This window comes from Gadus morhua, chromosome 21 (genome assembly GCF_902167405.1).
Source record: "Gadus morhua chromosome 21, gadMor3.0, whole genome shotgun sequence".
In the NCBI taxonomy this organism is placed as follows: domain Eukaryota; kingdom Metazoa; phylum Chordata; class Actinopteri; order Gadiformes; family Gadidae; genus Gadus; species Gadus morhua.
Genome location: NC_044068.1, coordinates 19,832,441 through 19,849,355, shown reverse-complemented (window position 1 = coordinate 19,849,355; position 16,915 = coordinate 19,832,441). Strand labels below are relative to the sequence as shown.

Genomic DNA, 16,915 nt, shown 5'->3' with positions numbered 1-16,915 from the left:
TTCAAAAGCGTGCAGTAACATTAGGCTATTAGTTTATTTTTAATTCCTACTCTCAATTAGTTTAGTTAACATGTTTTAATGTAGCTCAAAATATACATGTTAAAAATATATAAATTGTGGGTGTGGTCATACGCAGTAGTTGCTGCCCCACCGAAATGAAGGGGCACCGCACGCTACTGCATGTGTACCCCATCTAACGAGAACATATCTAAATGTGTATTTCCTTTCTATCTGCTCCTCCTCAGTTCGATCGTTCACGACCACAATGGTGATTGACGCTCGGGGTGGGGAGGGCTCCTCACGCGCGGCCCCCAAGAAGACCTTCATGGATCATTTCTACGCCACCTTCAGCTCCCCCATAGCCTGGGTGCTGGTGCTGGCCCTCGTCATCACCTGGTCCTGTGTTTTCGTCATCATCTTTGACATGATGGATTATAAAACACTTTCAGGTAGGGATGTGGTGGTGAGGACCACCAAGAGGCAGAGCCGGTTGTGTTCTGTGTGAAGGTGCTACACGAGTAACATGCAGGCATTGTGACGCAGACAGCTGTCTACACAGCCCACATTGTTTAAATCGAGGTCTTATAATGTTCTCTGATTAAAGATACCCTATTCTGGCCAACAGTTGACGGGCCCATTCACAAATTAACATATTTCACAGAGAAGATGAACAAGTGAATAAATATAATTATACCATTTTAAATGTTGGCACTTTTAAAATTATCTAAACATTTCAGATGAGGGACCTACAAGGATCAGTGGAGGTTCTTGCATCACAAAGCATCAGTATTTCTGTGATACAGTGGTCATCCAACACACCCCTGCTCTGTGACATTGGATATATTTACTAAGATGTGTTAAAATAAATGACGTCAAAAGCTAACTTTGCGTGCGGTCATATTGCAACTGAAACAAAGGCCTTGTTTCCATGACTGTAATAAAACAGTTGTCAGATTGTGATGTAATGATGCAGACGTTGCTGGAGAGAAGCAGACAATCATTGTCAAAACCACCTCCAGAGGTAGTGTCCTCTAAATGAATCTAAACAGGGCAACTTCTGGCTAGAGGCGGACTGGTATATTAACTCAATGTCTTGTGACCCATCCTATTTTATAGGAATCATTTAATTTAAAATGCTTCTTTTTTTTTTTTAAAGATGCCCTTTTTTATATATATATATATAGGCCTGCGTCCACGTCACGTGACAATTTTCTGTCTGGTTAAACAAACAAGATGGCTGAATTATTCTCAGTGGAAAATAATAATTATTTACTCATTGGAAAGTTATTATGATAATTTATTCATTTTCTGAAACATGAAGGCATATATCCTGTATTTAATACATGAACACAATTTTCGGAACAATCCCCGAAAATATTGATGAAAGGTTCCTGTGATAGGAGCGGGACTTGTGATGAGGAACATTTATACATTGAAAGGACAGTTCACTTGCTTGCATTAAGAGTTCTATGCAGAGGTTAATTTACACAAACTCAGATAAGGATTTATCCCCTTAAATAGAGCACCTAATTTTCCTAATCTAAAGACAAATTAATTAGCCAGCTTTTACAACAAACCATAGTGCCCAAATGTCCATAATAACGTTGATAAATAACAATATAATAACAGCTGACAGCTAAGCTGCCCATTGGTCTGTTTTTGGCGTATACTAGGCGCATACTACGTTTCGGCGTATGTTTTTAGGCAAGCTAGGAACTAGACACATATACAAAGGTGCCCCAGACAGAACAGCGCCTCACCGAGTGCCGCCGAGGCAATGACTCATACGTGAGAGGTTATCCTTCAGGGCCCCGTTTCCCGAAAGCGTCGTTAGCCTAAGTGGATCGTGAAGTGCGTCGAAAGGGCATCGTAGAGTTTTCACCGCGTTTCCCGAAAGCATCGTTGGTCACGAACGTCTTGAAAACGCTCGTAGCTAACGAGTACTCCAGGGCCCCGTTTCCCGATAACGATGGATCTTCGCTCGTACGATCATTCTCCCGATGGATCTTGCGATCCATCGATAATTTCTTTGGAGCGTTTCCCGAAACTCCTCTTAACGTGAACGCGCATTCGCTGCACTCACGACGTCGTAGGATTGTAACTGTCTACTGACACGGTGCTGAAATGGGCTCCGTAGGAGGGGGAGACGCAGGAATGTCGCAGGAAAATTGTGTTAAAAAGGGTTAAAATATATCCCCATCAAGGACAACAGCAGAGTAGCCTACGGAAAAAATAGACTGCAATTATATGAATGCTAAAGACATTAAAACACAATTGATTATGCTTAAACCGACATATATCAGTCCTAATCCTGAATGCACTGTGCGTTTCACGGCATTTTCCCCCCTGAAATAATTCCATATGACAAAAAATTAAAAATAGCTTGTGTGACAACTACATTTATCTTAATGGGCTGATTTCTGAAACATGCTTTGCGCAGCAAAGAGAGCCAACTTAATCTGATTCCGCATAAGGGTTTCCTTGATTGATAATTTGATTGGCTATAAAAGCCCCTCCGGAAATAGGGTAAGGTATGTATTGATGAGGAATACAACGAAGCCCACCGTCTGGCCCGGTGCATCGTTGAGCGCACGATCGGGAGGTGGAAGTTGCGCTTTAGATGCCTTCACAAGTCAGGCGGAGGGCTCCAGTTTTCGCCGGCCAAGTCATGCGCCGTGATATGTGTGACGGCTATGTTGCACAACATTGCAGCTAAGGCTGGGGTGGCATTGCTTGAACCGGAGGACGCTGAGGACGATGACGACGAGGAAGATCGGTGTGAGGACGGCCTCCCTCATAACTACGCGGCTGGTTTTCATGCGCGTCGAAGAGTGATTGAGACTTTTTTTTTTAACCCCCTCCACCCTCCCACATATCACTAAACATTCCCGTCAACGTGACCAATCCCCACCATATCCCAGCCTTTTGCCTGCTCCTTTGCTTGTTTTTTATAATTTATTTTATTTCCTTATTTTTTATTTTTTTTAATTTCTTTTATTTCTTTATTTTTTCTTTATTTTATTTTTTTTAATTTAATTTATTTTTTACATTATTTTATGCTACGTTTTATGAGTAGCCTATGTCAGTCTGCACAAACCCCCCCACTTTCTCTCACACATTTTGAGTGCCCTGCCTGCGCAAACATTTTCTGGACTGTCCCGTTTTATTTTGGCCATTTTAACATCTTTATTAATAAATTAATTAATAATCTTTATTAATTACCAAACTAAGAACATAAAGGCGCAATGCGTTTTAATAAAACGCATCCAATAGACGGAATGTCCGATGGTGTCGCCACTGAGGCTATAGCTGACGATGCTCTTAGCGTCCTACGAGTACCTACCTAGTTGTTCGTGCCCGTGACTCAGGAGTCACACTCAAGATGAGGAATGACTTCTCAAATGATGAATTAATGAATTGTGTCAAATAAACCTGTCTCTAAGAGTGATGTAACGAACCCCCACCTAACTGCATTGTACCTTAGGATATGTTTATATTTCCTAGGCATGAACTTAATTCCTGCCCGACACAAAATAATGGCCTTAAACAAGCGCATATGGATCTATACGATAACTGGAGGGCCGGGGGATTCTAAACAGGTTTAGGTTATTTCTTAAACTGAATATAGCCTACCCTGATTCTAGACCCTTAAAACCCCAAATAAGCATTAACAATGCAGAAATTGCAATAAGAGGCACTTTTCCAACTAGAACTGCATTTTAATGCCAAAACAATGTTAATACCGCATTTTCCACTGATCAAATGAAAGTCTGCCATGTTTGGTTTTCAGCGATAGCAGCGTCCATAGCAACTACCATAGCAACGACAGAAATCATTTTATTTAAATAATTTTCTGGCAAGAGCTAAAATAATTTTCTTAATAACTATCAAACTAAAGTCCATATACAATCGCTGAGCAAATATTTGTGGAATAAAATACAAATTTCTTGCTAGCAATTATATCAAACCCATTTCAATGCTCAGTGGAAGTGCAAAAATATAGCATTTCCACTGAGAATATATCAGCCATCTTGTTTGTTTGTGCAGACAGAAACTTGAGTCACGTGAAATGGACTCAGGCCTGGAAAAGGCCAAAAAAACGTAGGCATCTCATAGAGTCATTATTGTGAAACTCAATCATAAGAGCAGTGCTATCAATACAATATACATTGACTGTAAACTGTCTTTCAAATGTCAGTAGGCCTATAAGTGTGTTAATATTATTTGCTCTGCTCTGTTTAAATGTACTGGTTATCAGGACTGTTGGAAGGTTGCAAATGCGTGTGACACATCCAGACCATGTGAATCGTCACACAAGGGGCCCCAGTGCCAAGCGGAACACTTAATGGTTGGGGGTAAAAATAGAACACGTTGTTTGCAGGATTTGGAATGGTACTTGAAGGCCGCCAACATTAAGAATACATTATATTTGGACAGATAGACATAAAAGTATATATACGCACAAGACTACGTTCTTTTGTTTATGCCAACCGAATGTTAAAAACGATACAATGTTTACTAAAATCCACAAAAGCTTGTTTTTCTGTTATATTTTTGTGTTTACAGAAAACATCTTCCAATATTCTGAGTGCATACATTCTTAGCATAGCAGCCTCAATAGGAATGGAACCCCTCAACCTGTTGAGCGAGACAGAACCCCAGTCCAAACCGTACCTCCTTCCATCCCCAGTCTCTGTTGCAAACCTCCTCACCCACAACCCTTCACAAAGTTCTATTTCCTTTCATTTTTTAGCTTTAGAATATATGAGATCAAATTATATCTATATTTTATAATGACTTGAATTCACTACTACTCTGACGATTTGTTGTATTAAATGTTTAATAATTATTTCATAATAACTGCTTATTATTTCCTAACATAGAGTTCCATCTTACACAACTATATTGTGCTACAACCTCTAATGTTTAATGTTTAATTCTTTAACTTCTATGCGTTCATTATTGGCCCACATGATTTATGAAATCATGATTTACTCTTCTGTCTGTCTCTAGATTTTTAACTCTAACCATTTTTACTATTCATGCCTCATCTTCCTCACGCCTTTGTTTGTGTTTGTTGCTGTGTTGTATTGTGTGTCTTCTTTCCTACTAGGTCCCCCTCCTGCTGTCAGGAAAACCTTAAAGGATACAGAGCGTAGAGGCAAGGCACCCCAAGGAGACAGGCCTACACAGACAAGCCTACACAGACAGGCTTACAAAGACAGGCTTACAAAGACAGGCCTACACAGACAGCCCTGCAGACAGACCTACACAGACAGCCCTAGGGGCAGGCCTACATAGACTGGCCTACACAGACAGGCCTACACGGCCAGACCTACACGGACAGGCCTACACAGACAGGCCTACACAGACAGGCCTACATAGACAGGCCTACACAGAAAGGCCTACATAGACAGGCCTACACTGACAGGCCTACATAGACAGGCCTACACTGACAGGCCTACACAGACAGGCCGACAGGCAGGCCTACACAGACAGGCTTACACAGACAGCCCTATACAGACAGGCCTACATAGACAGGCCTGCAGAGACAGCCCTACATAGACAGGCCTACACAGATAGACCTACACAATTAGGCCTACATAGACAGGCCCAGAACAGCTAATGCTTGATAACCACTAACTGACATGCATGGTTGTACGAACACCAAATTTGGGAACAATGAACTGCTCATAATAGCATACATTGTTTGAAGTGCATAACAAGGGTACGTCAATCTTTTGACATCTATCTATATTTAAATACATAAATATGTGTAAAGGTGTAAAGATATATCTATAAATATCAAATATATAGATAGATAGATAGATATTTATCAGTTGTACAGGTGGAGTAGCTGATTATTCCTTTTTTTAATATTCTACAGGAACTCTGCCTAAATGTGAAACAAATGCAATAAGTCTTTCACAAAACGGAATAGATTAGCTACACTTTATTTCCACCCAAACCTAACAATCAACTATGCACACAATCCCACACCCTCACAAAGTCATGTCGATGCCCTACACTCCAAGAGGGCATTCTGATACTTTATGTGTGCCGACAGTCCCGTCAATAACTATAATGTTGATGTAGTTTGAAGTGAACCCCTAGTTACCACGAAGTCTATAAAAAGCTTTGGAAAATTTTGCATCATGCACATCCCATTTTCATTATAATGCATTACACAATAATGCGTCATTGTAATGATCTAAATACATAGTGACGTATACAATTCTTCTTATCTCAATATGAAATATGGAATCCCTCAAATAAAAACCAGCAAAGCGTAAGTCTGCAGAACAATTGTGTATGGCACTATGAAATATTTATCTATTATTCAAATAATTGTTTAAGTATATAATACACATTAACACTCCAAAAGTAAACAAGATAACACTTTTTCCGGGGTTTATTTATTTTTATTAGGGGTTTATTTATTTTTATTAGCGTGACGAGACTGACATTTTGCGATGAAAACAATATCCCTAGTTTAAGATCTCAATCATGAGATATTGCCCAATATCACAAGATGGGGAACCAATGAAATTGTGCCATCTTAGGAGGTTCACGTGTAACGTATACTAACTGGAAATATATTGGAAATATCTGCTTCTTGCTAAACCATCTGTGCTACGTGTCACAGTGTCTAATGCTGACCGTGTCTCCTCCAGGAGGCCTGACCAAGCTGGGCTCTGACCCCATGAAGGCAGTCAACGACGCAGTAGAAGGTTCCTCCAGCGTTTTGACCTCAATATTCAGCTTTGCTGCTAACCTCATTGCTCCTGATGAGGATGAAGGTACACACGCACACAGACAGACACACGTACACAAACACACACACACACACACACACACACACACACACTAAGCAGTACTGCTTAGAGTACTACTGCTCTGTTTCTGGCCGTTTTAATGATGCAGGACGTTTTTGTTGCTCAGCTTTAAAGGCCCATGACATGCCACCAGGTGTGAGTGTGACTAGCCTTGCAAGCCGTTTTGAAAATCTGCCCCTTATGACATCCCAAGTGGGCGTGTCCAAGTAGATGTTTAAAGGATAGATGAGCAACGTTTGCTACAGTCCACTGGGTAAGCTTGTAGACTGATATATCCAGCAGCTGGCTTTGACCTAGTGGTGTGGTCACATGGCAGATGATTTTGCAGGGAGTCTAATTATCTATCCAAACTAACCCGGATTTTCCCTGTCTGTTTTTCCTTTCCAAGACCTTGACCTTGCTGAAAATAAAATAGATGAAAATGTTTATTCCCAGCATTTATATCAACCAAATGTGACTCTTCATTTTAGATTAAGGTAATCTTAATCTAAACTCCCTATTAAGATTTAAGATGTGATCACCTGACTTCTAGATGGCTCATGATTAGAGAGGTGTTTTTAACCTGTGTTCAAATCATCCCGATTCCTATATTCATAAAATGGTTCTGATATAGGCTAATCTATAAATCCGGAAATGTATGATTTGTTTCAAATCATATTATGGTTTTTCGTTGATAGTCGCTTTGCTTTGATTGCCTCTAAAATAACCCTTATCAACCATCATTAAATAAGTTGAGTCTGCGTCCAATCTCTGGTAATCCACTGTGCTGAGGTCCACATTCTCTGCAACAACAAAAAAAAAACTTTTACTGGGATTTGGGATGTTGTTTTGGTTCTCTGGTGCTCCCACACGCATAGGAGTGCTCCGGGAGTACTATCCCCTTCTTCGCCGGAGCTGCCGGACTGCCGCCGAGCTCCCCCCGCCGGAGCTGCGGCAGTCAAGAGGAAGAGATGGCTGAGAAAAGGCATGTAGCCGACTCCCGGGGCTGTGTTGCCGAACTGCCGCCGAGCTCCCCCCGCCGGACTGCCGCCGAAGCTTCGGCGCAAACAACTGCCGCCAAAGCTTTGGTTGCAGTCCGGCAGCTCCGGCAGGGGGAGCTCGGCGGCAGTCCGGCAGCTCAGCTCCCAGAGTAAAATCCCTTTCTCCTCCATGTCGCAGTTCAATATGGACTTATAATAACCCCCGCTACGAGTCTTCACTTGTTGTGGAAGTACCAGAGATGTCAGACGCAGTCTTTATGATTCATATTATAATCCGAGGCGCACATTGTTTTTGGCCGTGATATTAGATATAATATTATATAAATAGCTATATATTACACAATATTATTATTATTATAATTATAATTATTATTATTATTATTATTATTATTATTATTATTATTATTATTATTATTATTATATTATATTATATTTTAAAGATATAGAGCTTCAGGGCCCAGTTTCCCAAAAGCATTGTTAGCCTAAGTGGATCGTGAAGTGCGTCGTACGAGCATCGTACAGTTTTCACACCGTTTCCCGAAAGCATCGTTGGTAACGAACTTTGTGAAAACGCTCGTTGCTAACGAGGACTCCAGGGTACTCGTAGGACGCGCATCGTTAGCCTACTATAGCCTCAGTGGCGTCACCAGCGGACATTCCTAGAATTGGATGCGTTTTATTAAAACACATCCAATACCACGGCACGGAATGCCCAGCTTGAGCCATTTCGCAACCAAAAACAGTGGTTACCGCTGATATATTACTGAAAGACTACTGTTAGATTTAAACAGCAAAGATAGAGACATGTTAGAAGTCAACAACAACATAATTTATTGCAGCAATTAAAAATTCCAAAAATACATGCGCAGCCAAAATGTAGGTTACCGATCAAACGCCACGTCACAAGGCATGATTCCATTGCTCTTGTGTGGGAGGTCGCTTTCGAGCTGCACTTGCTGTCTCCCTCTGATTTGAATTCAACCATCGTGGTAAAAATGTCCTCATATTGATCAATGACAGAAGACATTACTAGACATGCATCATGCTGAGACCAGCGGGTGTCGGAGAATTTCTGCAGGCGTTTTTTGTTGCGATTCTTTGCTTTAGGCACTGTAGGTTGCTTCGGTGAGGCTGTGATGAAGTTCCCTATTTACGCCTATTGGACCCTGTCTAGACAGTAACGAACATCCCTGACCATAGTTAATCACGTTTGTAGTCTACACTCAGAGTGAACTCATTATTGCATGCGGGTGTCTTCATTCATAAAAAAATGAAAACATTCGGGAGTATGCAATAATACAAATTATTCTAAAGAGGTCAGAGACTCCGTGCACATCCCCGCCTTCCCCAGTGAACCAAGAAATCCCACGCCGTGATGAACGGGGGATTTGACCCACTTGGTTTTACACAGGAAACCTGAGATAAGAAGGTGAAATCGCCGGGCGTGCCAAGCTTCGACCAAACCGGCTCGGCAGTGTAAAAAGACCTATAGCCAGGGTTCGAGTTAAGTGGGAGCCAGTGGGAGCTGAGCTCCCATAGAGAGAGGTCTGGCTCTCATGAAAGCAGCAAACTCAAATATCTGTGGGGGTCTCTGAAAATACAGCAGTATAATATTGTAATTACAAATAAAGCTATTTTCCCTTCCACATGCAGAGTAATATTGACGTTAAGTGGGATAATAAAACGCCGGTCATTATCGGGAAAATAAGCCCCCCCCCCCGTCAAAATTCAGCGCAAGGCCGGAACGGTCTCCCCCCACTGTCAACAACTTTAAGAGACCCCCACAGAGATGGAATATTAACTCGAACCCTGCCTATATAGCCTACTTCATCCTGCCCAACAATATGGGCAGGATCTAGACCAAGCTCTCCTAATCGGGTCAGCAATAGCCGTGTTTGAATGATAATGAATGAATGGAACGTTGCATTTTTAATGTCTTCAAATATTCTATAGGCTACTAGAGAGACAATCAATGCAACCTTATGCAGAATCAGATAAAGTCGGCTCTCTTGCTGCGCAAAGTATGTTTCAGAAATCGGCACATTAAGATAAATGTAGCCTATTTGTCACACAAGCTATTTTGGACTTTTGTAATATGGAATTATTTCAGGGGGGGAAATGCCGTGAATAAATGTATGCACAGTGCGTTCAGGATAAGGACTGATATATATGTTGGCCTAGGCCTAATCAATTGTGTTTTAATATCTTTAGCATTCATATTATTGCACTCTATTCTTTTCGTAGGCTACTCTGCGGTTGGCCTTGATGGGGAGATATTTTAACCCTTTTTAACCCCATTTTCCTGCGACATTCCTGCATCTCCCCCTGCGTCATAGCCCGTTTCAGCACCATGTCAGTGGACAGGTACAATCCTACGAACGTCGTGAGTGCAGCGAATGCGCGTTCATGTTAAGAGGAGTTTCGGGAAACGCTCCAAAGAAATTAACGATGGTTCGCAAGATCCATCGTGAGAATGATCGTACGAGCGAAGATCCATCATTATCGGGAAACTGGGCCCAGGAGTCCGCAAACAGCAACAATCACTTCTCCTCCACGCTGTGGTTCACTCTGACAGCTCTTTGGTCAATGGGCAGCAGCTCATTTGCATTAAAGCTACAGACACTAGTAACAGCGCATTCTGAAGAGACTGAGGGCGCACTCACACTAGGCAAGTTTGCCTGTTCCGTGCTGCAGGAAGATTCAGCACGATTTCCCCCACTCCCCCCGCTGGCCCGTGGTCACACTGCTCCCAAAGGCCATGACGATTGCTCCTTCATACATACGTCATCACGTCGTAATACGATAAATCCATCATCACCAAGCGTCCTCGCCGCCATAACAACAATGGAGAACAACAACGTGAATGCTGTCGTCGGCCCAGATTTCAAGTAAACACTCGACTTCACCTTCGCACTAACGTAAACCCACTCATGAACCGCTTGCCGCCATTGTTTAAAATGATTGTTGTGGGGAAGAAGGGCATGGACCAATAAAGAAAGAAGGGTCGCGCAAGGACTACGTCATCCAGCTCACGTTGCGCATCCGCGCGTATGCGCGTGTCATCTCATTAGCATCTGTACTTTGGCCACGGCACACCTCTCCCAAGTGTGCCGTGGCCAAGGGGCTGTTCCGTGCTGGAATACGGATGGTGTGGTCACACAAGCCAAACGTTCTAGACTATAGTATGCAAATGAGCTCGGGCACGGGGGCGCGGCCCTCTGTGAGTGGCCCCTTAAACAGAGGGGAATAGCGGAAGGCGAGGTTTATTTTCCTATAAGCTATTTCCAGCAAACAGCTTCAAAAACATGTTTTCTGGAACTCATATACGTACGTACTAGCCTATGTTTACTTGTTGGGAGAAAACCATAATATGTCTCCTTTAAAATGTCATTTTGCTTTCCAGGAAATCTATATGCAGTGAGGAAAAAAGGTAGGTGTTGGCCCCTGTCCACATTTTGTTATCCTGGTAAACTTTTTTTTTAGAAGTGCTTATTGTAAAACAATATAACAGTATATTCTTTGCTTTTGGATGTTAACATGGAATATAGGTAAATGGATATTTCAAATGATTAGTTAATTAGTTATTAGATTAAGAAAAGGTACAACACGTCAGTGTTGGTAGATTAGTTCTGGTCAATTGTTGACTTACATATTTGTCTGTTGGTCTGTCTATATCATTCTTGAAAATGAAAAATACCCTTTTCAATATTTTAGGAGAATTTTTACCATCCCGAAGTAAAGGTGAGTATCTCTTGCTTGGCACAGTCTTTAATAAAATATGGATGGATGGTTTTCTTGATACTTTATATATTTAATATTAATAATATATGTTTTTACAAATACAAATTGATATGTTTCTCATAGTGGCTTTGTAGTTAACTGGATAGATGTTTTCACAGTATATCTGTGAATACAGAAATATATGTCAGACATATGTATCCCATAATGCATGATATAATTTACTAACACAAAATCTTGTTAAGATGCTCTATGGGCGTCTCTGATTAAAATGTACTCTTGGAATTTAGATGCAATCACAAATATCCACTTCAAATGACTCACAACCTTGGAACTTGGTATTCACATGGAGGACATGCCTTTTCAGAAGTGTGCCAAGTTTTGGTTATGATTGCTCTAAAAATGATATAGATATTATATATTAGTTATTGTCAATTTGGATAAATGCTAAGCTAAACACTAATGCTCAAGATCCCACATAAACGGCATCTTCCCTTGAACCATGACTTAGATTTACTCCAAATCATATGGCGGTATTTATCTTATCGCCTTGAAGTGTTCCTTTGAAAATTATCTGATTAATCGGAAGACGTTTGCAGTAAATATGTCTGTCCGATCAACAGCTATGTGGTAAAAAACACATCATTTGGATCTGTGGATGTGTCTGATTAAAATCTGGTAGATATAAAGTTCATGCGTATATCAAATTAGAAATGAGTGACAATTTACTATTAATAACTTTCTAACTTGATCCATGAAACTTTTTTTCAAGGACCAAGTTGCATACAAGTAGTGTGCCAAGTTTAGTGCTGATAGCTTCACACTAAACTGTGGTGTTCTGCTGGCTAACTTTAATCTGAAGATGTCATAATGCGTGTGGTTTTTTTGGAGTAACTAATAAGACTTAATTGTGGTGTGTATGTACATGTTACAGTTGTAGGGATGCAAGCTAACCAACGACCAGCAATTGAAATAGTGGAATCAGGAGAGGAAGAGGAGGATGCAGCTGAAGCAGGAGGAGAAGAAAAAGAAGAAGGAGAGGAGGAGGTTGATACCGTAGCTGCTGATGGAGGAGAAAAAGAGGAGGAACAGGCAGAGGTTGAAGAAGAGGAGGTGGAGGAAGAGGAAGAGATAGAAGATTATTACGAGGACGAGTATGAGGATTATTACGACGAGGAGGAGTATTATGATGAGGAGGAGTATTATGATGAGGATGAGGAGGTGGACTATGATGAAGAGGAAGAACTGGAAGAGGAGGAGGATGGCCAGGATGAGGGAGAACTGAAGGAGGAGGAGGAGCAGGTCGAGGTGGCGGGAGTACTGGAGGCGGAGGTCGAGGAGGCGGGAGATATGGAGGAGGAAGAACTAGAGGAGGAGGAGGATGGCCAGGATGAGGGAGAACTGGAGGAGGTTGAGGAGAAGAGAGTACTGGCGGCGGAGGTCGAGGAGGCGGGAGTACTGGAGGAGGAAGAACTAGAGGAGGAGGATGGACAGGAGGCGGGAGTACTGGAGGAGGAGGAGGATGGCCAGGAGGCGGAGGAGGAGGAGGAAAAACTGGAGGAGGAGGAGGATGGCCAGGAGGAGGGAGAACTGGAGGAGGAGGAGGAGGAGGAGAAGGAGGAAAAACTGGAGGAGGCAGGAGAAATGGAGGAGGAGAAGGATGGCCAGGAGGAGGGAGAACTGGAGGAGGAGGAGGAGGAGGAGGATGGCCAGGGGGAGGGAGAACTTGAGGAGGAAGAGGAGGAAACAACAGCTGAACTAGAACAGGCCACTGACACTGGCAATCATGAAGAGGACCTGGATGAAGAGGAAGAGCAGGAAGAGGTGAATGACAATGGTGACAATGACGATGTCGGGGTTGACGAAGAGGAAGGGGGGGAGGAGTCTGCTGCTGAAAACACTGATGCTGCTGAGGAGGAGGATGATGGTGATGATGATGATGAAGAACAGGAAGAAGGCGATGTAGAAGGAGTTCAGGCAGAAGATGAAGAGGGGGAGGAGTCTGCTGCTGACGACTCTGAGGCAGCTGAGGTAGAGGGTGATGGTGAATATGATGATGATGATGATGAAGAAAAGGAAGAAGGCGATGTAGAAGGAGTTCAGGCAGCAGACAAAGAGGGGGGCGAGGAGGAGTCTGCTGCTGACGACTCTGGGTCTGCTGTTTCCGTGGAAGATAATGATGAAGATTACAGACAACAGGATGAGGGTGTAGAGGAAGAGGAGGAAACAGCCAAAGCAGACACAGATAGTGAAAATGAGAGTGATGATGTTGATGATTTTTACACTGCTCTTGAAGACCATGAAGAGGAGGTCGGGACCACTGAACAAAGTAGGGTTGACTACTACGACGATGATGATGATGATGATGATGAAACAGCAGAAGAAGAAGACGACCTTGCAGAAGAGGACAAGGAGTTAGAGGAGGATAACGATTCTTCCTCAGTCACACCCCCGGTTCCTGACTTTAAAGATGATGATGATGATGATGAGGATGATGAATATGAAACAGAAACGGATGAAGACTCCCCAAGCAATGGGGAGGAGGATACCAGTGATGACATTCCAACATCTGATGAAGAGCAGGAAGCAGCTGCCCTTGCCGTGGACGAGCAGACGGCCTCAGACAGCGATGTTGAAACCGCACCGACGTCCACAGACGCTAATTCAGCTGACGATGACGAAGCTGATGGAGACAGTGACACCACAGATCAGTCTCTACCTGTCTCCAGTGCGGAGGGGGATGAAGAGGATTCCTCAGAGGACACTATATCTGTCGCTACTTCAGATAATTTTGCAGATGATGAGGATGATGATGAAGAGGATCCCATGGATGAGGACCAACTCAAGAGCGGATCTGTTGACCTTGACGTTCTTGAAGTTCCCCACACCAGTGATATTGATGTAGAACTTGAAGCAGAGCATCACTCCATTGAAGACATTTACGGGGAAACATTTTGGTTGGCCGAGAGTGAGGACAGCGGAGTACTGGGTGACGATGAGGATGGCGATGATGATGATGATGATGATGATGATGATGACTTTTATAAAATAGATGAAGAATCATTATGGGAGACTGTGTCCAGTTCTGAGGACTACAATGACTCATACAAAGAGGAGGAGGAAGATGAGGATGAGGAACTAGGTACCATACCATTTGAGTTCAGCATTGATCCTGAGGATGACAAAGTGGAAGATGTTTTAGGAGAGGAAAGGCTTGCACACTCCCATGATGACAAGCTTGATGCTAGTTTGTTCGAGTACCAGGATGACCTCCAGGATGATGTTGACATCAACAAAGAAGAAGACGGTTTCCCCTCGGACCCTCCGGCCGGAGCTGCGCCAGAAGATGACAACAAAGATGATGAGGATGAGGATGAGGATGAGGCTGAGGCTGATGGTGACGTTGATCCTGTTCACCATGACTTTGATGACTCCGTGCTATTAGGTAAGTCAGTCAGAATTATAAGCTGTCGCAATAATTAAACCCTTCCATATTAGTATCACAAAATATCAGTATAGCAGCCAGCAACGCATATCAGATCGCTTTAAGAAGTTGATATTTGACTACATAGATGGATTGATTGCACCAGCTGCACATCACTTGCCAGTCCAACAGGAAGCAGTAGGAAGTGGGACAGGACCTCCAGAAGAAGAGGATGACATAGAGAAGGAGGGAGGCACTGAGGGGGACGATGGAGACAAGAGTGGAGAGGTTGATGCAGAGGAGATTATTGGTAAATATGACGAACCATCCATGTGATCCATGTGAATAACCATCCAAACTTCTTTTGTTGTGTCGTAGCATGTACCCAGCGCATGCTTTATACGTGACTGGCTGTCAATTTCTGTGTAAATTGTGTCAATCTAGAAGATCTAGGAGAGACAGACCAACCTACTGTCACCATGAAAACCACGGAAGAAACTGAAGAGAAAACCGAGAGAGAAGATGGGGCTGATGATGATGATGATGATGATGACAAAGCCAAGGTCAATGTCATGAAACCGGTTGGTGAGCCTGAGGAAAGTGCAGCCCAGCCAGAAGCCACAGGTTTGTCAATGAAAAGAAAAGTCATAACAGATTATAATCAGAATGTCTGTAGTGTACCTAACCTTATTTACCTAACGTTTTGCCTTTTTCAGTGTGCCCCTGCATGCTTTGTTCCAAGACTACGGATACAGCTGCAGAGGCAGTAGAGAAAACAGGTGACGGCATCTTCATATTCTGTATAAAGGTTTGGTTTTGTTTGTCTTTTGTATTTTCTACCACTTATTTCAATATATTAATTCAGCATATCGAAATGAACCTCCTCTACCTCAAGCCATTAATTATATATCTAATTAATAAGAGGCATGAAACCAAAATATGTGAATACATGGTGTTTTTATATTGTCAACAATGAATGTGCCCCAAAACATTCATATACTTTTTTTGCTGATTTTGTAATATCATACGTTTGAAAAGCATGTGTACGTTTCATTATATCTCTGCTTTTAGAGCCGCCAAAAAAAGCTTCTATTGGGAAACCAAGGAGAAAAGGTAACGCTTGGATTTAAAGCATTGCACACCTTAGGCTCAATGAAACCTCAAGGATTCTGGTTTCATGCTACTGAGGCAGTGAAAATCAGCCAGTTTAAAATGATATTCAAAGCAATTAATTTGTAACATGTAACATATATACAACCAACTTGTTTTGTAAAAAAGCTTTGATATAATTGATGAATCACGTTGCATATGTTACACTCCTCAGTGCGTGAATCCAGGAAGACAGAAGAGACGCCAAAAAGGAAAGGTTAGCAGTTAAGATTTCATATTGTTCTTAAGGAGAAGCAGCAACCCTAACCCTAACACACGGCCCTAACCCTAACACACGGCCCTAACCCTAACCCTTACCATAACACACGGCCATAACCCTAACACACGACAACCCTAACCCTAACCAGCTACACTCTGTGGTCAGTGAAAAAAAACGATTAACTTGTGCCAAATAGATATTTTAGTAACAATTAACAAATATTAACAAAGGGTTAGGTAATGACTAGTTTGCTATTTATTATGGCACCTTATTATAAAGTGTTACCTATATTTGTTCTGTTTTCCTCAGCTTTTCCTCGCAATGCAGAGCTAGAGGAGAAGATCAGGAGAGTGAGGAAGGTCCCTGGACTTTTAAGAGGTATTATGACAATGAAGGCAGTAAAGGCCTTTTGACTTGAGAGTGCAAGTGAAGCCCCTGTTACACCCTGAATTTGAACACTATGAGATAAAGAAAAAGTGCACCACACACTGTGTGTGTCAGAGAACCTAAACCCTCTCTCAGAGTTGGCCATAAGCATAAACCCATATTCAATAATTGACTGAATATC

General features: G+C 42.3%; 1 protein-coding gene across 1 annotated transcript in view; it reads left to right on the top strand.

Moving 5' to 3' along the window:
• Nucleotides 1-16,915, top strand: part of LOC115534495 (dentin sialophosphoprotein) — a 44,399-nt gene that overhangs the window by 9,131 nt on the left and 18,353 nt on the right. Inside the window, exons 2-14 of the mRNA XM_030345505.1 lie at nucleotides 246-449; nucleotides 5,114-5,161; nucleotides 6,675-6,800; nucleotides 11,220-11,246; nucleotides 11,531-11,557; nucleotides 12,489-12,862; nucleotides 13,019-14,999; nucleotides 15,163-15,288; nucleotides 15,423-15,602; nucleotides 15,695-15,757; nucleotides 16,050-16,091; nucleotides 16,303-16,344; nucleotides 16,657-16,725. Coding sequence (XP_030201365.1) covers nucleotides 246-449; nucleotides 5,114-5,161; nucleotides 6,675-6,800; nucleotides 11,220-11,246; nucleotides 11,531-11,557; nucleotides 12,489-12,862; nucleotides 13,019-14,999; nucleotides 15,163-15,288; nucleotides 15,423-15,602; nucleotides 15,695-15,757; nucleotides 16,050-16,091; nucleotides 16,303-16,344; nucleotides 16,657-16,725 — 3,309 coding nt within the window. The remainder of the gene's footprint in view (nucleotides 1-245; nucleotides 450-5,113; nucleotides 5,162-6,674; nucleotides 6,801-11,219; nucleotides 11,247-11,530; nucleotides 11,558-12,488; nucleotides 12,863-13,018; nucleotides 15,000-15,162; nucleotides 15,289-15,422; nucleotides 15,603-15,694; nucleotides 15,758-16,049; nucleotides 16,092-16,302; nucleotides 16,345-16,656; nucleotides 16,726-16,915) is intronic.